The 22,736-nt window shown below is 40.4% G+C and overlaps 1 protein-coding gene across 4 annotated transcripts in view; it reads right to left on the reverse strand.

Moving 5' to 3' along the window:
• Positions 1–829: 829 nt before the first annotated feature.
• Positions 830–22,736, reverse strand: part of PARL (presenilin associated rhomboid like) — a 53,438-nt gene continuing 31,531 nt past the window's right edge. For 2 of the 4 annotated variants that reach the window (XM_070582445.1, XM_070582442.1), the window contains exons 5-10: positions 20,021–20,116; positions 18,585–18,734; positions 16,728–16,798; positions 5,460–5,561; positions 5,223–5,320; positions 830–1,150 (exon numbers count right to left, since the gene is read on the reverse strand). In XM_070582445.1, coding sequence (XP_070438546.1) covers positions 1,039–1,150; positions 5,223–5,320; positions 5,460–5,561; positions 16,728–16,798; positions 18,585–18,734; positions 20,021–20,116 — 629 coding nt within the window. In that variant the 3' untranslated portion in view covers positions 830–1,038. The remainder of the gene's footprint in view (positions 1,151–5,222; positions 5,321–5,459; positions 5,562–16,727; positions 16,799–18,584; positions 18,735–20,020; positions 20,117–22,736) is intronic. The other 2 variants (XM_070582443.1, XM_070582444.1) reach the window with 2 other exon arrangements.

Consider the following 22,736-nt stretch of genomic DNA (forward strand, 5'->3'; position numbering starts at 1 on the left):
TAGAAAAGAGTCAGGCTTGTGGGAAAAAAGATGAAGAACTGCCCAATCCTGGACATCCCTCTGTGCAGGCGTGTGCCGTCACCCAGCTCTCAGCCCGGGGGAGGTGGGTACCACGCCCTCTCCTTTCCATAAGCCGGATGCTCTGCACCCAGCACCTCACAAGCTGGGACCCGCGCTGCTCTCCAGTGCAAGGCGCAGATTTGGTATAATCTTTTGAGGTCACCACAAGACTAAAAACTCTCCTGTAAATCCCTTAAAGAATAACTTTAAATTCTTATACTGCATTTCCTAGAAATAATTCTTAATCACGAGGGCGAGTTCCACTACTGTGAAGGTATGATGACGACCAGTCTATTTCAGTGAGATCCTTCAATTCAAAGAATGTTCAAACGCAAGATGCAATTAGGCTCAGATTCAAGCCTGAATTTATCCAAGATACTTCCTTCTAACTCTTAATTTAGCTACAATTTTAACCTAGAAAGCAAAACCTAAAAATAGCTTTTTGTATATGCCACTCACTGCCAGAAAACATTACCTTTCTTAGGAAAATTTAGAAAATACTGCAGCTGTTATTCAGACAATGCCAGGGAGCAGGTACTCTTAACTTTTACCTGCAAACCAACCAAGGAAAGGGGAGGTAAGTAAGAGTGAATGCTCAGCAGAGATGCTGGGAGGCCAATACACAAAAAACACGCAGCTCTGGGTTTCAGTCAGTCTCTCCCTGTGCACTCTCGCCAGGTCCACGGCTCAAACTACATCAAATGTTACAACAGACGGCAAGATTCCACGGCAGCATTAGTGCTCTTCAAAAGAGACACACACGCTCTAGTTTACAAACTAGAGGTACAAACCTTTATTTCACAACTTTGTCATAATTCACTTCTATAAGACATGTACTGGGGACATAGTTTATAACACTTGGAAAGCTAGCTGTTGGGTGTCTTCAGGCGGGAGCAAAGATGTGGTCACTCCAGGGCCGACGCGTTCCTGGGCTTCAGGCAGCACAGACCAGACGCCCAGTATCGTCCCAGCCCAGTGTTACTTAGAGCCACCTCCTTTTTTGGGGCCGTTAGTCCTCATTTCGTGCCAGATTTTCACTAAAGGCTCCCTGTTCTTCCAAATGAGTTCATGACCATAAGTGATATACCATCTGGGGAAAAGAAAAACAAACCAGGTCCGACATTCAAACAGTATGACATACAAATGCTAAGTACCATGATATCAAGTTGACATTTTAAAAATTGAATGCCACTGTCATTTACTATCTAGCTTATTAAAATAACTGATGAATTTATTTAATGTAGATCATTGACTTACCTTTAATATACAGAGTACATAAAAGATGGAAGCAGGATGGAACCTGTGTGACTGCCCTGAAGCGTGTAAGCGCCACACACACACACACACACACCCCAAGTTAAGCATCCCTTTTCCCATTTACAGACACAAGGAACCAAGTCAGGGAGAAAGTCACTTGTGCAATGTGCTAACAGCTTCTAAGCGGTCGATCAAGGACTCACCTGCAGGTCAAAATGATTCTAAACCAGGACTCTCTTTATTATGTCAAGTGTAAGAAATGTCAGAATTAGACTTTACTAATGATGGCTATAGGAGTTTAAATGCTTCTTGTCATCTTCCGCCTGGCTACACAAAAGGGGGTCTGCTGATCCTAATTCCCACCTTTTAAAATAAAGCTCTAACCCCCATGCTCCTGTTAAAAACTGCCTAAAAGCAGCCAGAAGCAATAAGCTGAGGAAGCTGAAGCACTGAGAGGTTCAGGAACTTAACTTGCTCAGGCTGCACAACTAGGAGTCACCAAAACTGAGACTGGAACCCAAATCTGACTCCAAAACCGTGCTCTAACCAGTGTACTGCTCTGCAGCATCTAGGGAGCATCTACTATAAGCTGAGGAACACAATGAGTGACAAATGAGAAGGGCCTGGCTTTGAGAAGCCCACAGGCCCAGGGACTGCAAGACCAGGCAGCCACCGGAGGGCAGCACAGGCTGCAAATGCAACTCAGGGTCACCTACCTCCCTTCCTGGGCAGGGGGAAAGCTGGGAGGGCTTCCTGGAAGAGGTGGAGTTGACCTGGAATGGCTGTTAATGAAAGCTTTTATTGTTGAAACCTTTATTATTGCCCTGGTTTCCCCAAACAGATTTCATGTTCCCTGAGACAGAGACCAGATTTTGTTGATCTTTGCATCTCCCAGACACCTGACTGAAAAATGCTCTGACTTAGATTGGTATCAGCACTTTATGGGCCAGCCTGGTGGCACAGCAGTTAAGTTCACACATTCCACCTGGGCAGCCAGGGGTTCACCAGTTCGGATCCCGGCATGGACCTACGCACCACTTGGCAAGCCATGCTGTGGCAGCCGTCCCACATATAAAGTAGAGGAAGATGGGCATGGACGTTAGCTCAGGGCCAATCTTCCTCAGCAAAAAGAGGAGGATTGGCAGTGCATGTTAACTCAGGACTAATCTTCCTCAAAAAAAAGAAGAAAGAATAGTACTTTAATGTTTTAACATGTTTTTAATGTTCTGAGTATGTACTTATTATAAAGTGCTTGGATTGTACCTGAATCTTAATATTGACTAAATATAGTTAAAATCTGATCATGAAAATAGTCACCATTAAAATTGTGAAAAATAAAATAATCAGTGAATTTATAGGAAAAAAAGGTCATTTAAAAAACATGCCAATTAATAGGCATGTAGCAAAATTCTTTTGGGCCTAGAGTCAAATTCTGTGGTGAACTTAAACAAGAGAAAAGGGATCGCCCTAAGATCCAAATGCAATTGTGAAATTCTTGCCAGAAATGAATCACTTGTCAGGAACTCCCCACTAACAGAGTGTCTTCCCAAATCTTTGTAACCTACTTATTTCAAGCAAAGAGTCAAATACTCTATCTTTTTCCTTTTTTCTTTTTTTTTCTTTGAGGAAAATCAGCCCTGAGCTAACACCTGCCAATCCTCCTCTTTTTGCTGAGGAAGACTGGCCCTGAGCTAACATCCGTGCCCACCTTCCTCTACTTTATACGTGGGATGCCTACCACAGCATGGCTTTTGCCACGCGGTGCCATGTCCACACCCGGGATCCGAACTGGCAAACCCCGGGCCTCCGAAGCAGAATGTGCGCACTTACCGCTGCGCCACCGGACCGGCCCCAAAAGAGTCAAATATTTTAAATCTTGCAGGTACATTATTCTGATTACACTTGTAAGTTTAAATGTAATCGGTCATTTGGCTAAATTAAAATTAGAAAAACACTTCAAAATGACCCATTTCTGGGGTATCCTTTCAGCAGCAGCAGCCTCACAGTCTAGAGCTCAGTCTGAAACTCGCCCTTTGCGGTGACGAGCTGTGAGACCTTGCACAAGCTCCCTGCTTTAAGCAGTCTCCTTTCTGTACAATGGAATACCTCCCCAGAGTGTGAGAGCATTAAACGAGCCCTCAGCTCAGGCACACAGCACACATCCCATGTACGCGGACGATCACTGCAACAGCACCAGGCGAGGACCATCAAGTCCGGGGAAGGACGAAGTCAAGGAAATGTGCAGGACACTGATGGAATCTTCACCATTAGGAAACATTTCTAAATCTAGATTAAAGATGTTAGAAAAGACGAATTCTGGACACGACTAAGATCTAGTAAATGAAAGGAGTTGAAATTAGAAACAGCAAAGAGAAAGGATTCCTCTGCTTTTCAGATCCTGGACTTTAAAATGCATTTGATCCAATTATTTTCAGAATGGAAAAAGGTCACCTAATTATAGTTCAGAAGAATAAAAACCTGCTGGGGAGAAGATCCTTTAAGTATACATGGAGGGATCCAGATAAATTTAGAGTTCATAAAACAGAACGCTTTTTTGTAAAAGTCTTTATTTTTCTCACACTGTAATATCAGGTCAGTTTTGACTATTTATAATGTGTTGCTATTAAAGCTAGAACTCACATATGCTATTCTTTAATCATCACTGAAAATTATAAATGGCATAATAGCATTTAGTTCTACCGCCTACTGGGCAAAACTGCTCCACTTAGGGTAAGTTTTTTAATTTAAAAAAAAGGTAGAGGGGCTGGCCCGGTGGCACAGCGGTTAAGTTCGCACGTTCCGCTTTGGCAGCCCGGGGTTTGCCGGTTCGGATCCCAGGTATGGACATGGCACCACTTGGCAAGCTATGCTGTGGTAGGTGTCCCACATATAAAGTGGAGGAAGATGGGCATGGATGTTAGCTCAAGGCCAGTCTTCCTCAGCAAAAAGAGGAGGATTGGCAGCAGTTAGCTCAGGCCTAATCTTCCTCAAAAAAAAAAAAAAGGTAGAAAAATCTAAGTTTTTAAAAAGCAGGTAAGGGCAAAGGGCAACATTTATGCAAGAAAAGACAGGCCATTCGGGATCCAGCACATCAGACAGATGACAGAGTCACTACAGAACTACTATGTTCTACGCAAAAGTCCACTGTCGGAAGCACAAATGGAAGATCCTGTGACTACAAGGCAATTGTACTCAATATGATGTGACAAGGGTGGGAAGGCTTTGGGTCTGGGTTTAAATCTCTGCTGTGCTGCTTAAGAGCTATCTGACCTGGGGAAGATCACTTCTGAGCCTCAGTTTCCCGTCAGTAAAATGGGGGTAATAAGAGTATAATGTAAGGACTAGCTCAGAGCCTGCCACACAGCAGATGCTCAGTAAGTGGGCAACACTGGTTGACGATCCCTGGCCTCTCCTCGGTCACACAGCATGCACCCACCCTCTCACCGCAGGCAGAGGAACAACTCCACCCACTCAGTGTGCCTGTCCAGCAACGGGGAGATGGAGGTCAGTGGTAGCGGGGGGAGGGGGGCAGGGGAGAGGAGGCCTGAGAGTGGGAAAGAAGACGACACCACAGACTGGGGAGGCTGGGGAACAGCCTCCAAGAGGGGCTAGCGATCACGACAGTTCAGGAGTTGGGGTGACTTGAGGTTGAGGGTAGGGTAAAGGCAGATGGTCTCTCCCTACAAATGACCGACGCAGGGGCGGGCTGATATTCTCACGTCCCACCCCACACGGTGAAACTGGGCAGGGCCAAGGCAAACCATGCTGAGGTTCCCTCGCCCTCCCAACCCCCTCCCGGCCCCACTTCGATCACAGAGCTAACTGCATTACTGTGCCTTCCTTAGGGGCAGGGTAGGGAAATGACCCCAGAAAGCAGTGTAGCCATCAAGTACACTCAAACTTACATTCCAAAGAGAGCTCCCCCAAGATGTGCTGCATGATCAAAAAATTTCCATCCCAGGATCATTCCTGCTGTATCCATGGCAATAATGGCTTTTAGGGCCTGAAAGCCAGCAAAAAAGAAAAGAACTAGTACGACTTTGATTCCTCCAGCATGGACATTTCTAATTTAAGGGCAAGAATTCAGTCAACGTAAAAGCCTCATCCCTGACCCCAGCACTTCGCCTCAGAAAAGTACTCACATTCCCCGCCGTGAACGTGAACATCGGCAGGAAGATAATGGCCAGCCTCCCGTCTGGGATCTTCGTGCACACAGCTGCAAGGACGGTCATGATGGCACCCGACTGCAAAGTAACACACCAGTGAAAAGGTGACACTCTCAACGTGCAAATGCTTAGTGACTGCAACGTCTAAAGTAGCAATACTTTTTCCAGGAAGTTTATAAGCCACAAATTTCTAGGTGAGCACAAAGCTTAGAACAAGCTTTCAGTTACTAACGTACAAAATATCAGGCAAAGGCACTCCAAGTCCCTCACATAGGAACCACCTGGAAAGGATTAACCAAGACAATCAGATGCGCAACCACCAGCCTGGGAGAGCTTCATGAACTGCACGGGAGGCGGAGCGGGGTGTTAAACGTGTCACATGCATCACTGCATTTAATGACATAAAAGAACTTCTCAAACTTCAACAAAGCTCCCCCAAACAGAGTGAGTGAGCATGAATTTGCCCAAAGAAACCCACATGCATAGAATTTCTTCCAAGTATAATACTTTACCTTAAAAAAATCATGTGAAATTTGCATACTACTTCATAATAAAACTAAACATTTTCCTTAAAAGCTTTGAGCAAATGTTCTGCTCCAGGAAGGCATGCCATGTTTATCCCATGGCTCCGCATGACCTGCCTCACAGTATCCTCCCAGGGACACACATGCACCCACCTGCTTGAGAGGCACTTCCCTCAACAACCTCGCATTAGAGAATAAAAATCGAAACCTCACAACCTTATGATCAATAAGTCAACCATTTCTTGTTATAGTTGAAATTATAATTGCTGTATAGTTTTTTCTTTTACCATGTGTTTTTCCAGGCTGCTATGTAATCTTCATAATTTCAATTCATAATGGCTATGAAACATCTCCTGCATAAATTATGCTAATTTACCTAACATCTCTTAATGTTAGACATGTTCCCAATTCCTGTAGATGGCAGAATACTTGAGAAATTGGATAATTTCAAATTCACATTAAATCTCACAATAATTACTCATTCAAACACTTGAGTGCTACTACATACCAGGCATTATGCTAGATGTTGGGGATATAGATGGGAACAAAACCAACAGACCCTGCTTAACGGCGCTTACAGAGTGCAGGAAAGACACAAACAGGTAAAAACAACAAAATATGATCAGCTATGAAGGTGAAGTAGAGCATGCTATGGCGGCACACAGAAGGGAGAACTCAGGGTTAATAAACGACATCAAGCTTTGCATAGAAGGGTGACCAGGGCTTGGCCAGATAAAATGGGAGGAGATGGGAAAAGTGTCCTAGGTAGAAAAGCAGCTTGAACCAAGCCTGGAGGCCAGAGTACAGTAAGGTGGAGGAATGCAAAGAGGCTGAGTGTGGTTGGAGACCTGCCATAGAGCAAAGGGAGGCAGTCGCTTTAGGTTAGCTTGTCTTCTACCAAAATTCTTAGGAGAGACAAATCTTAATCAATTATTAAAAATAATAAAACTCCCATGAGAGACATTCTACAAAATATCTTCCCACTACTCTTCAAATGTATCAAGGTCATGAAAGACAAGGAAAGACTGAGAAACCATCACAGACTGTAGGATACTAAAAAGATGTGACAATTAAATGCAGTGTAGTATCCTGAAACAAAAAAAGAACATCATGGAAAAGCTGGGGAAATCCAAATATGGTCTGCAGTTAACAGTAATGTACCAATGTTAGTTTCCTAGTTTTAATAAGTGAGACACGGTTATGGAAGATCTTAACATCAGAGGGCGCTAATTAAACGTACATCTTCACCCAACAACCACCATCACAGAAGAAATGGATGCAAGCCAGGATAATCAATCAATGGATGCTATTTCTGGGTAGGAGAGGGGGGTTGATGAACAGAGTATCAAGATATTTACATAATCCCAAATTATCTTCTCAGAAATTACCTATTAATTTTAAAAAGAAAAGGAAAAATAATTTTACAATAGAGAAGCTGGATAACACCCTAACTAGACATCAAATGGACAAGAGGGAAACACGTAGTATCATGTACCTCCAGCTGCGATACCTGAGAAGGACAGAACATCACTCATGCAGCATTCCAGTCAAAAATACACAATCAGAATCTAATCGTGAGGAAACAGATTCTATAAAACTGGCCTGAATTGTTCAAAACTGTTAATGCCATTGGGGGCGGGGCGCGGGGGGGCGGACGCTGTCCAAAAGTGAAGGCAACAAAAGCAAAAATAAACAAGTGGGACTACATCAAACTAAAATGCTTCTGCACAGCAAAGGAAACCATCAACAAAATGAAAAGGCAACTTACCAATGGGGAGAAAATATTTGCAAATCCTATCTGGCAAGGGTTTAATATCAAAAAGTGCTCAACATCACTAATTGTCAGGGAAATGCAAATCAAAACCACAATGAGGTATCAACTCACACACGTTAGAATGGCTACTGTCAAAAAGACAAGACATAAGTGTTGGTGAGGATGTGGAGGAAAGGGAGCCTTTGTGCACTATTGATAGGAATGTAAATTGGTGCAGTCACTACAGAAAACAGTATGGAGCTTCCTCAAAAAATTAAAAATAGAACTATCCCATGACCCAGTAATTCCACTTATAGGTATTTATCCAAAGAAAATGAAAACACTAACTCAAAAAGATATATGCATCCCCATGGTCACTGCAGCATTATTAAAAATAGCCAAGATAGGGAAACAACCTAAGTGTCCAATGATGGATGAATGGATAAAGAAAATGTGCTAGATATACATATACATGAGATATTATTCAGCCACAAAAGGGAAGAAAATCTTGCCATTTGCGACAACATGGATGGACCTTGAGGGCATTATGCTAAGTGAAACAAGCTAGACAGAGAAAGGCTACTACTGTATGATCTCACTTATGTGTGCAATCTAAAAAACAAAATAAGAAACAAGCTCATATATACAGAGAGCAGATTCGTGGTTACCAGAGGAAGGGGGCGAAATGGATGAAAGGGGTCAAAAGGTACAAACTTCCAGTCACAAATAAGTCCCGGGGTTGTAATGTACAGCATGGTCATCATAGCTAATACTGTGTTGCATATTTGAAAGTTGCTAAGAGAGCAGATCTTTTTTTTTTTTTTTTTTTTTTTTTAAAGATTTTATTTTTCCTTTTTCTCCCCAAAGTCCCTTGCTACATAGTTGTATATCTTAGTTGTGGGTCCTTCTAGTTATGGCATGTGGGACACTGCCTCAGCATGGCCTGATGAGTGGTGCCATGTCCATGTCCAGGATCTGAACCGGTGAAACCCTGGGCCGCTGAAGCGAAGCGTGCGAACTTAACCACTCGGCCATGGAGCTGGCCCCAAGAGAGCAGATTGTAAAAGTTCTCATCACAAAGGAAAAAAAATTTTGTAACTTGGTATAGTCACAGATGTTAAGTAGACTTCTTGTGGTGATCATTTCACAATATACACAAATATTGAATCATTATGTTGTACACCTGAAACTAATATAATGTTATGTCAGCTATAGCTCCATTTCAAAAAAAGGCTGTGGAAATGTGTCAGCTTTTAGAAGACCAAAAAGACACGACAACTAAATGCAGTACAATAGCTACAAAGAACATTATTAGGACAACTGACGGAACTAGAATATGTTCTATAGATTAAAGTATTGGTATATATTGGTATAATATATGGTACCGATATATACTGGTATAACAATTAAATTTTTTGAATTTGGTAACTGTACCATGGGATATATAAGGATATTTGTGTTCCTAGGAAATACACACTGAAGTATTTATGGGTAAAAGAGCATGAGGTATGCAACCTACTCTCAAACGGAGCTGGAAAACAAAAAGCACAGGTACATAGAGAAAATGACAAGTAAAATGTTGCAAAATGTTTAAAAGACTGGTGACTGGTTCAAGAGTATTTTGCAGTTTTCAAAGTGAAACACAGACCTAAATGTAAAACATATAGTAAAAACTTTTAGGAGAAAATTCTTTGTGACTTCAGATTAGGCAAAGATTTCATAATTATGAGACCAAAAAGCATGATCCATAATAAAACAAAGTAATAAATCAGACTTCATATAAATTAAAAATTTACATTCTTTGAAAAGACACTGTTAAGAGAAAAGATAAGATACAGGCTAAAAGAAAATATCTGCATAACAGAAAGCTAATAAAGGACTTGTATCCGGAATATATAAAGAAAAACTCAAAAGAAAAATTTTTTAAAATAGGCAAAAGACTGAACAGACATTTCAGAGAAGATATATGGATAGCAGATGAGCACATAAAAAGATGAGCAACATCATCAGTCATTAGGAAAATGAAAATTAAAACCACACCGAGATATCACCTATTACAAATTAAAAAGACTGACCGTACCAAGTGTTGGTGAGGATGTGGAGAAACGGCATCTCACACACTGCTGGTGGGAAAGTACAATACTATAACCGCGGTGGAAAACAGTTTGGCAGTTCCTTAAAAGTTAAATATGTATTTACCATATGATCTGGTCATTCCACTCCTTGGTGTTTACCCAAGAGAATTGAAAGCATACATCCACACAAAGAGTTGTACACAAATGTTTGTGGCAGCTTTTTTATAACAGCCAAAACTAGAAACAATTCAAATGTCCATCAAGTGAATGGATATACATATTATGGAATATCCATATAATGGAATATTATTCACCCATATAAAGGAATACATTACTGAAACCGCAACCACATGGATGAATTTTAAAATAACTGTACAGAGTAATGGAAGCCAGAACAAAAAGGAGTATATGCTGTATGATTCTATTAATATAAAACTCTAGAAAATAAGTACAAATGAATCTACCTTGACAGAAAGGAGAGAAGTTGTTGCCTAGGAATGGGGTGGAGGAGCAGGAAAGACAGGCTACAGAGGGACACCAGGAAACCTTTGGGGACAATGAATACTTTCACCGTCTTGAGTGTGGTGACGGTTTCATGGGTATCTACATGTCAAAACTTACCAAATTATAAACTTAAGATATGTGCACTTTTTTGCATGTCAATTATACCTCAGTAAAACTGAGGGTTTGTTTTTTTTAAGACTTGAGAGTCCTTTATACTATTCCTGCAACTTTTCTGTAAGATTTAAACTATTTCAAAATAGGATGTTACAAAAAGACACCTAAGAGAAAAAGGATTCTTAAAAGGTGCTCCTATAATTGACTGTAATTAAAAGGAAAGGTTCCTACTTTTTCATTTTAAAAAGGTTATTTATGCAAAATAGTGCCTACTTCTCTTAATCACCAAATGTTTATTTAGCATCTTCTATGTGAAGCGTTGCTTCAGAATACAGGATTATTTTAGGTTTACTGATACTTCAAGAAAAGTATGATGAGTTCCAGGGATCCCAGATGTCCCCAGCCCCTACTAACTAGTTGCCAGTTGGCCTAAACAGGGAAACCAGCTCAAGTTGCACTCCTAGGAATGGGCTGGGCTAACTGCAAGATGGAAAGATAGCAAGAATATCCAGTGGAACGAGAACTTAAGATCTGAGTTAGGTAAGTGGACAAAGATAACCCAGTGCTTAGCTGAAAAAGTTAAAGAACAACAAGGAAACAATAACCTCAACTACATACTAAAGGGGATAGGCTGGGCGTCAGTGGTAACTGCCAATTTTGTAGTGAGGGTTAGGAGTCATAATTCTACATTCTGTATTTAATTCCATATTCTGTGACTGTCTGCTATTGTATATGGACCAAACTGGCTTCTGTGCAAGTCTGTAACACACGAGGGTCTTCTGAAATCCCGACTTCCCTTAACAGGGAGATCACTGGTTTTGTGGAAACACACACATGTAGGCACACAGCCACCAGAATTTGTTCAGCCTTTCCCTGGTTCCCTACTCCATGTCCTAGAAGAGTCACAGCAACTTTCAAGGGTATCAGAACCACCTCAGAAGCTGGCTGGCTTTTTCCCCACAAAACTCGTAGGTCACAGTTCCTCTAGGGTGAAGCATGTTACACTGTCCACGTTTCTACTTATTCTGGAAGGTTTATTCTGGCTGGAACTTCAACATCTGCCCCAAAAATCTAGCAGCATATAAGCAGAGTAGATGTCCACGTCACTAAGATTTGAAAGTGAACAGCAGCCCATCACCCTTCAGGCCTTACAGCACAGGTGCAACTTCAGAGTCCTAGGTTTACTTTCAAACAAAACCAGAAAGGTCAACTCAACAAAACCCAGAAGAAATCAAGTTGAAACTTTATTTTCTGAGAAAAGAATAAAATAACACTTTTAGCAAAATGAAGCGAATATAATTTGATTAGTTGATGTGAAAGATGATTAAAATTCTGTTAGGTCCCTGTAAATTACTTCTCCATGGATGATTATATTTTCCATCTAAAGTGCTTGTTACAGATATTTTAATATTAAAGAAAATCCTCGTTAGCTGTGTATTCCTATGGAAAGCCAGTTTCTTTGTAACTATAACTAATTGTATTTATTATACATTATTTTAAAGATAGGAGGCAGTTCCATTATCCTTCTAGAATTTTCTCAAAGGGACCTTTATCTATGCAAATTTAACCATAGTCATGTGTCTGAATAAACTGCAACTCACTTTTTTGACAAATGTTAGGGCCCACCACCATGAAGAGAGACATTATTTTCATCTTTTCTAGTTAGAGGCTTTTAAGAATATAATGAAAATGGGCCCTTTCTCCTCAGAAAGATCTCACATTCATATATATTTCAGATGCAATCACAGAGAGTCGGGAATCTTGACCCATGAAGACCCCAGAGGCCTGCCTTCTTGGTTAGAGATGAAGTCTTTCATTCTCCACCAATAATTTCCTACGTACACTGGCTGTGTACTCGTAATCAATATGCATATATAACTTTTTACTTATTTCCTCAGTAAACGATTTTCAATATCTATATAATTTTCATATCTAGCATATTAACAATTTCTATGTGTGATTTTTTTTGCATTATGAACTTAAAAGAATTTGCCCTAAGGGGCCTTCTGCTTCCCTTAAGCTAAGTACAGCTAAAATCCCTGGGCTATATATATAGGTAAAACAAACATAAGACTCTGAAAACCTGAGAGAGGAAGGCACACTAACTAGGAACCTGGGGATCTACGGAACGACACAGCAGTAAGTTCCCTGGGTTTTCTTTTAGCCTCATATAGCTCAGACTGGGCTCTAGAGAGGCTCATAACCCAGAAACATCTATGAACTCAGAGAAAACACGTCTACACCCCCAAAAATTGCCCTCTCCAGTCAAAGGACCAAAAAAGACTTCCACCCTTGCAGACTCTAATGAAGCATCCCAATACCCCGACAGGGTGGTGTCAGAGGAGGTCACATGGGCAGCAGAGAGACAAGGTACCCTTGCTCTTCCTAGCCAGAGTGGTAGTAGCAGAGGTTGACTGGCAAGCCTGAACTCCCAGAACTCCCTGCCCTGTCCTGCAGTAACAAGAGCCCTCTTCCCACCAATGTCAAAGGAGGCTGAGTGGAGAACCTGGACTCCCACCCTCACCTGGCAGTAATGGTCAGTGTACCCCCTTTGCTCATCAGACGGGCCTGCTAAAAAGTAGATTTAAACAATATTCAAAGTCTTATAACATCTAAAATGTCCAGGTTTCACTTAAAAATCACTCATCATACCAAGAACCAGAAAAATCTCAACTTGAATGAGAAAAGACAATTAATAGACACCAACACCAAGATGACACAGATGTTAGAATTATCTCACAAGCATTTTAAAGCAGTCATCATAAAAATGCTTTAACGAGCAATCACAAATACACTTGAAACAAATGAGAAAACAGCACAGAGATAGAAAGGCTCAGCAAAGACAGAGAAAATATCAAGAACAATGTAAACTCTAGAACTGAAAAACACAATAACCTAAATAAAAACACTCAATGGATGGACTCGAGCAGAATGGAAAAGATAGAAAATGATAAGTGAACATGAAACAGAACAGCAATTACCCAATCTGGACAACAGAGAGAGAACAGACTTAAAAGAATTAAGAGTTTCAGGGACTCATGAGATTATAACAGACAATCTAACATCATGTCATCAGAGTTCCAAAAGAAGAGAATAAAAAGGGTGAAACTAAAAAAAGTATCTGAAGAAATAATGGCTGAAAATTTCCCAAAATACATAAACCTAGATTCAAGAAGCTGAGCAAACGCCAAACAAGAAAACACACAGATATCTATGACAAGACATACAGTCAAACTTCTGAAAATTAAAGACAAAAGGGAAAAAAAGCCTTAAGAGCAGTAAGAGAATCAACTCCTCACCCCATATAGGTATTATAGCTATTAGAACAACAAGGGATTTTTCTTCAGAGAGCACGGAGGCCAAAAAGAAACGGCACAACCTTTTTCAAGTGCTGAAAGAACTCTCAGCGTGGAAGTTTATCCAGTGAAAATATCCTTCAGAAACAAAGGGGAAATCAAGACATTCTCAAAGAAAAACTTAGAGAATTTGTCACCAGCTGACTTACCTAAAAGAATGCCTAAAGAAAGTTCTCTAAACAGAAAGAAAATGATAGAAGGAAGAATCTTAGAACATCAGGAAGGAAGAACAATGGAAAAAGGAAAAATTATGCATAAACACAACAGGCTTTCCTTCTCCCTTGGAATTTTCTAAATTATGTATAACGGTTGAAGCAAAAGTTATAACAGTGACTGGTTTTCTAAATGTACGTAGAGGAAATATTTAAGACAAATAGATGAGAATTTGGGGGAGAGTATAAAGACAAAAAGAGAGGTACAGTCCTCTTCACTTAAACTGGCAAAATGACACCACCAAAAGCCTGTGATAAGTGATGTATATATATCGCAATACCTAGAGCAGCCACTAAAAAAGTGATACAAAGAGATATACTCCAAAACAGTATAGGTAAATCAAAATGGAATTCCAAACGAATCTGCTTTAGTGACCATTTTATTTAACTTACAACCCTGTAAGGAAGAGACGAAAGACACTTTCCTAACTTAGTAAGAGAATTCACTCTATGTACAGGTTAGGTCAGTGACAGTGAAATCAACAAAGTTATAGCAAGCAGGTTATCATAACATTGGTGAGCAAATTCAGCCTATAATAAACGATTTCCAACTTCAAGTGAAAAAGATTTCTCTAAAATTTTAACAAACGCTGTTTCCTACAACCAACATTTGATTGATCTTTGCCACCTCAAGATTAAGGGTTACATTTCACAGATGATAAACTTTCGAAAAGCAGAATATTAGAGAAAAGCTTCCTGCCAGTAACTAGTAACAAACTCAATTTTTAAATGAGATTTGGAATATGCATAGCTCTAACCAAACAAAATCCCTACCAAAACTAGTCAGTATTCCTGCCCGCTAGTGCCAATATGGTAATTGACAAATATTCTTTAAGTCTCTTTCATCTTTTAACAAAGAATATGACAAAGCCAGTAAGACCAATACTTATTTTGTCTTTCTTTTTTTTCTAAGATTTTATGTTTCCTTTTTCTCCCCAAAGCCCCCCAGTACGTAGTTGTGTATTTTTAGTTGTGGGTCCTTCTAGTTGTGGCATGTGGGATGCCGCCTCAGCATGGCCTGGTGCCATGTCCGCGCCCAGGATCCAAATCGGTGAAACCCCGGGCCGCTGAAGCGGAGAGAGCGAACTTAACCACTCGGCCATGGGGCCAGCCCCCAATACTTATTTTCTAACACAATTCTGTCAATAGCATTTTCCCCCCAGATTTCTCATTAAAAATACCATTATACCTGGTGATACAATTTGCTTTAATTTTAACCAAGAATAAATGAAAGTATTTGAGGATAATAATTTTATCCTGCCATGGCTCTATAAGATTTTGATGACTGAATGGGAACTATCACTTCCACATTTCTTACTACATGCTCCTTACTATACTAAGCACTCTAAACACCCTTAGCATTGCACATCATAAATAGGACATGTCATCCTCATTTTAACATGGGGAAAGTGAGGTCCAGAGAAGTTAAGTAGTATGTCCTGGAAATCACAGATAAGCAGCAGAGCTGAGCTTCAAACCCAGTCTAATTACAAATACCATGCTGTCACACTGTTCATCTTGGAGTTGTTTCTTATCTGTAAAATGGGAATAACATAAAATGCCCTCCCAGATCCTCTCAGTTGATAGAAAAATCTCCCCACCCTCAGAAGGCCCAAAGTTCTCTAGAGAAGACTCAGCCCTTTCAGTGTGTACTAGATGTGTGAGCAATGTTTTCTCCCCAGCTAGACTAGACTGGAGGTCGCAGTCCACTTCTGATTCATCCTAGTGGTCTTCATTGCCTTCACATAACAGGTCCTTAGTTGGTAAATGAGATCAAGAATAGGACTTGAAATATCTAAATTATATCACAACTAAATTTTATATAGAAAACAAACGTTCCATGAGGGAAAAAAGGAAGGCTTAAGCTAAGAAAGAATGTAGGTCACAGGACAAGATATAGGCCTCATTAGGAAAATTATGTATATACAAATCTGAGGAACACATAATTACGGGTGATTATGTTACATAAGGATTCTTTTCCAAAATTGGACCTTTTAAGAGTTTTTTTAAAATACGAAATTCCCTATCTGAACGCATTTAAGTGCATTAGTATTTAAACATGTATAAAGCAAATGTGTAGCCTTTAAAGAAACATTACGTAAAGATTTCCATGTGCCTAGAAATCTGCCATTAAACTCAAAAGAAAACACATTTTTAATTTTTTTTTTTAAGCATCTGGAACATAGCTCCTGAGGGCAGGAATTTTGATCATTTGTTCACTGGTTGTATCCCTATCTCTATTACAGTGCCTAGGTAGTTTAATATGCGTAGCAGACACTCAAATATTGACTAAATAGGAGGATACAGCACCAGATTCAAATTTGTAATTAGTTCGAATTCTCCAATGCTAGATTAGGCTCTCTGGATGGAGACTGGAGATTGGACACCCATTGTTCTCACTACTTCTCTTGATACGTACTCTGTTCCAGTAAGTATATATAAATGACCAATGGTTAAAAGTTATAGCCTGAAATTTACAAGGCTTTACAAATGTACAAATTATAAATTAGATATAGATTAGTTAATAGCATTATTTAATGTTAATTTCCTGGCTTTGATAATTGTATTATCATTTTGTAGCTAACAATAGGGTGAAGGGTATATAGGAACTCTTCGTATTAATTCTGCAACTTTTTTCTAAGTCTAAAATTATTTCAAAATGAAGTTAAAAACTAAATTAAAAAAATTTAAGTTAGAAATACTTACTGCACCAAGTGATGGTCCATATCTTCCTGTGGCAACTTTACACACATAACTGACAAAGGTGGAAATAACACCTGAGAAAAGTCACATTTCAGTAATTTTAGTGAGGTATAAAAATGGTTTCTATTTCTGATCTCCACCCCATAGAGACTAACATGTCAGGTTTCTACCTGGGTCCCTACAAGGTACAGGCATGAATACTTATCCTGCCTTATCTCTTCAGGTATTTTATAGGGAAAGAAAAGTGTGATCTACTGTACAACTTGCTGAGTAATGTAAGGTCATTCACTTTACCTCTCAGTTATCATTTTCCTCATTTGTAAGATGAAAATAAACCAGTTCCCAACTCACCAACTGTCTGGGAATCCTCTGGGCTGCACTCCAAACACTGAATCAGAATCTCTAGCGTGGGGTCAGGGAATCTATACTTTACCCAGCTTGCCGAACGATCCTGCTGCAGGTCCAGACTAGATGATCCTTTACAGTTCCCTTTGGCTCCAATGTCATCTGAGCTGAATGTGGCTCATTTTCTTTTCTTTTTTTAGGAAGATTAGCTCTGAGCTAACATCTGCTGCCAATCCTCCTCTTTTTGCTGAGGAAGACTGGCCCTGAGCTAACGCCTGTCCCCATCTTCCTCCATTTTATATGTGGATGCCGGCCCCTCATGGCTTTATGAGCTGTGTTAGGTCCGCACCCCAGGATCTGAACTGGCGAACCCCAGGCAGCCGAAGCAGAGCATGTGAACTTAACCACTACACCACCAGGCCGGTCCAAGTGTGCCTCATTTTAAAAAGCAACTTCCTATAGAGCAGGACTTAATGGCACCTGAAACAGACGCTGTAAACCTACAGCAACTTAACTAGCGCTTGGGGTAAAAAACTACACTCATCTTACAGGGCAAAGAGTGCTCAGCTTCTAGTTTTGAGGCACTAGATGCACAGGATTATTTACTTAACACTAAGTACTCACTCGGGCCCTGTGATAGGGGTTTCTATTTAATCCTTTCTACAACCCTAAGTAGTATTATCCTCAGGAGGTATATTTTTTTCTGCAACATCACACGGCTGGCAGCAGAAATAGGCTCTGAACCTAAGTCCTCTGTCTCCAAGCTCAGTGCTTTTTTCACCACAACATAACTTCCAGACATACTGTTTCTAAATGAAGGGATTTTAGAATTGAATTTTTATACTTTGTGGTTTTAATTAAGCACATTTTACAAACAGCTAAGTAAAATTTAACTGACTAATTGCCAATTTAGCAGCATCTAGGAACCTGGAAGCCTGTCTACCATTTCCTAGTCGAAATAAGGAAATGCTGCTAACTCTAGGATCACAACTGAAATGGTTCCATGCTAACAACATATATGCTTCCAACAAAGACAGAATGAACTCATTCTTGAAAATCTTACCGGATAGCTCTGATCTAATGTTTTCTGGAACTGAATACACTGTGGGAAATGCACTTAAGGTTATTTAACGAAGATCAAAATGACTGAGACAGCCGGGAAGCCTGGGAACCGCAAATCTCCAGTGGGCCTGAGCTAAGGGAACTGAGGCCTAGTAAGATAAAACGACGTGCTTACATTCTACACTAAACCTAGCGCCTGTCCTGCCTTAAATCCTGCTTAATTTAAAACTAAACATACCTAAATCATTCTTCTCAGAGGGAATCAGCAGAATCAGAAGCAGGAAAGACAACAGCCCCATCAGTCTGTCGTATCCTCTACAGACCATTAGAGAAACAAGTATGTACTGAGCGTTTTCTGCGTGCACAAGGTGGCTATCATCACTCCTTTTGTCCCTGCTCCAGATGGGTGAGAGCGCTTACACTCCGACAGGCCCTGAGGTTAAAGCTGATTACCTGCAGATAAGTACACTGCCATGAACTGCTCTTGACCCAGAATGTTCACTATGCTGGAGGAGAAGCTCCACAAAACATACATATTTGCTGCCATGTGAAACAAGGAGAAATGACTGAATGTTGACAGCAACATTGGAGAACAAAGGACCTCTACAAGAGAAAGAAAAAAAGTCTGGTAATCGTGGAACACACAGTCAGCAAAAATTATCTATTTTAAACTTTTTTCAGCATTGTCATGAAACAAATCAAAAATGAGAAACAAAAACAGAGCCAATTAAAAGCTTAAATAAGATGGTTTAAAATAGCATTTTTCAGGGGCTGGCCTGGTGGTGTAGTGGTTAAGTTCACACACTTCACTTTGGTGTCCCAGAGTCTGTAGGTTTGGATTCGGGGCACAGACCCAGCACCGTTCATCAAGCCACATTGTGGAGGCATCCCACATAAAATAGAGGAAGATGAGAGCTCAGCAACAATCTTCCTCAAGCAAAAAGAGGAACACTGGGGGCTAGCCCGGTGGCACAGCAATTAAGTTTGCACATTCCGCTTTGGCAGCCTGGGGTTCGCGGGTTCAGATCCTGGGTACGGACCTATGCACTGCTTGTCAAGCTATGCTGTGGCAGGCATCCCACATAAAATAGAGGAAGATGGGCATGGATGTTAGCTCAGGGCCAATCTTCCTCAGCAAAAAGAGGAGGACTGGCAAAAGATATTAGCTCACAGTGAATCTTCCTCACACACACACACCAAAAAAAAAGCATTTTTCAGAGTGGTAAGAAGCCGTCTTAAGTTTCTTTTCTACTTAGTAAACAACCAATAAAAATTCTCAGTTAAATGAAACTAACTTGTTCTTATATCAAATGTTAGTTAGAAAAAAGAATCGGTAAATTATTTCAATTATAGATATGAGTTGTATATACATAATAGTTTCCTCAGAAAGTAAACTTGTAGTGGGCTGGTCCCGTGGCCGAGTGGTTAAGTTCGTGAGCTCTGCTGCAAGCGGCCCAGTGTTTCGTTGGTTCGAATCCTGGGTGCGGACATGGTACCGCTTATCAAGCCATGCTGAGGCGGTGTCCCACATGCCACAAGTAGAAGGACCCACAACTAAGAATATACAACTATGTACCGGGGGGCTTTGGGGAGAAAAAAGGAAAAAAATAAAATCTTAAAAAAAAAAAGTAAACTTGTAGTGATCATGGATCTTAAGTCTTGAAAAAACATTCAGATATCTACTATGTGCAAGGCACAGTAAGGCTACCTGGGTCACGGCGATAAGAGAGATGAGATCCTGTCCTCAAGGAGCTGACAGTCTAACCTCTGGATTTTGCTTACGATTGTTGACAAGGAACTCATCTTTTTTATAGCATTTCAATTCAAATAAAGCATATTTCTTCCATATTATCTCTACCTCAAAATAAAACCACACAAGTTAAACTTACTTGAGGCTGGATTGGATGTGAAATATCTGACCATTGTCCTCTGGAGAGAAGGTACTCTCCATAAACAGAATACAAAAACATTTGCAGCTATGATACCTACAAAATAAACATTTATAATTTTAGAGAGATTAAAAATAAGAGCAAAGAAAGCCTGATCAAAAGTCTACCTGAATAAGATTTTCTACAACAATTATATAGAAGTATTATATACTTGGAGGGGGAAGTGAGCTAAGGAAAGTAAGTGAAATCAATGTTTTTAAGTATCAAAACTGTCAAGGGTTAATAAAGTCATAGAACTTCTGGAAAACTGCAAATGATCTAGGAGTTAATTTCCTTCACTCAGATCCATATTTTATTTCTTCAGAACAGTTTACTCTTCCCAATAAACAATAAACAGATCTATAATTATTGCTTGAAAATGGCCAAGCCAAAGCCAGAAGTAATGCACAAAATTAGGTTCTTCTGCCGAGTAGAAAAGCTATATAACATCACTTCTTTTTCCACAGGGAATGGTATGCTTCTTAAACCTACGGATATGGATAAAGACGGATGTGGGAGCTGGATGACTGTTTTATTTTTCTGCAAGAACTGACGTTGCAGAACTACCACTAAATTGAATAGGTTTATCTAACGATAGAATTAACTATTTAGTTACATTTTAGGGAAGAAATTAAGCTATTCTTGAAAAGTACAAACTTTAAAAAATTCATTGACTTTATCTACCACACCTCCTTGCACATAGTAGGCGCTCATCTACTTGAATTAAAGGAATTAATTAAAGGAATTTAAACATTTATTGATTCCTCCAGTCTCTTTAGGCAACAGGCAACTAGCCCTCCCAACTTCTTCAGCGACAATTAGGACTGATTCCAGCCACACCCTGGTAAGAGGATTTATTTTAGAAGACACTCGTACAGTCCCTGCCAGCTGCTACATCGCAGTTACCTTTGGCTTCCATATTTGCTCACTCTGTAAGGCTCTCAGCTATCCCCTGGCATTCCAAGTCTATCCAATTTTTGCTTTCCTGCTTGAGAGCTAAGTAGGAAAGGAAGTTACTATTTTTCATAGATTCTAAAACATTTTTCCCATTTTAATATCTGAAATCAGGATGCATCTTACAGTTGGTGGTGTGTCACAGATGAATTGGCAGCATTTTTTCCTTTCTCCAAAGCACATTCAATAGTGTTTTATTACATTTAACTGAATTGATTCTATCAATTTTACCAGATGTCTTACCATTAGGAACTATGACAGCTATTATACCATTTTTGGTAAATAACTAACTAGAACTCTCTCAAAGATGATGAGAAGGACAGTATTTATGAAAGAACGGGGAGAAAGGGTCATAAGCAAGGCAAGTAAGAGCACTGTGTGTACCTTCCACAGAGGAGCATGGAACCCTGGCAGGGGAGGAGGGCGGACGAAAGGCAGAGCCTCCTCAGAAGGAGAAACAGACCTCTGGGGGTTTATCCCAAAGGAAGGGAGCAGTGATTAGTGTTGCCTGGGTTCTTTAGTTTCTTTTGGGAGAGTTAAACATCTTTACCACCCAGAGGTAGTAAAGGTCCAGGTTGAAATACATAGCTATTGACATCTCAGGGTAAAGACGACCTGAAAATAGTCTGGCCCCAGGTTTCCATGATCATAAAGATAGTCAGGGCTTTGCACTTTGTTTCAACTGTAGTTCAACGCAAAGAGAGCTCCTGATCCTGCCTGCTACACTGAAAAACGGCCACTACTCTGCCTACTCTGCCAGTTCCACAGATTACTTCCTGAAATCGGTGACATACAGCACACACTTCTGGAAACTGTAAGCACCACAGCACTGCAGAGAAGTAGAGAGCATACCCGGGGTGAAGAGCTTACAACTAGGGAAAAGACTTGAAACAGGGAAAGATAACTAAGGATATCATTGTTAACACTGCCAAGTTTCAACCCAAATGCAAGAGGCCTTTCTGGTAAATTAGGACAGAATATTGGCACTGGAACACACTATATTCAAACCCCTCACTTCACAGACCAGTGGCATCCTATCAGTGAACAACTGACCATACATGCCCAAATTATGTATACGAACCACTATAATTCATTATAAAACACACTAACTAAAACGAAATCAGAAAAGTAAAACGCAGCTATTTTCTTCCTTGCATATCCCATTTTGAAGGCCAATTACAGACGAGAAAACTGAGGCTCTAAGAGGCACAAGTTTTCAGAGAGCCAAAGTCATGGCCAAGCCAGAATTCCTAATCTAGTGCTCTTCCTACTAGACACAGAGACATGGGTAGCCCAGAGGATTTCTTCTGACCTTGGCCACTCTACAACTTCAGACACCAGATAAAGGGCTCTTTATCTGGGAAACAGCATAAGCTGGTCCCCATGAGCAGGTGAGCAGGAGAGGACGTGTGGTAATCCCAGGCCTACGGAGGCAGCACTGCACACTGTCTAAAGGTAAGGGTGAAAGAGTCCAGCAGAACTGATTCTGTCCTACTTACACTATACCCTGGACAAGAAGCCTAACCTCTCAGCCTCAGTTTCCTCTCCTGTAAAATGGGAGTAATAAAATCTACCTTGAAGAGTTGAGTGATGATTAAATGAAAAAGCACGATTAAATGTAGCAGTCACACAGTGACCAAAAGATGAAAAATATGGTAGAAAGAGAACAGCCTTTTCAGGTCTGAATCCTGGGTATGCCACTTAGTGGCTTTGTGGCATATGG

The sequence above is a fragment of the Equus przewalskii genome, chromosome 18, assembly GCF_037783145.1.
Source record: "Equus przewalskii isolate Varuska chromosome 18, EquPr2, whole genome shotgun sequence".
Taxonomy (NCBI): domain Eukaryota; kingdom Metazoa; phylum Chordata; class Mammalia; order Perissodactyla; family Equidae; genus Equus; species Equus przewalskii.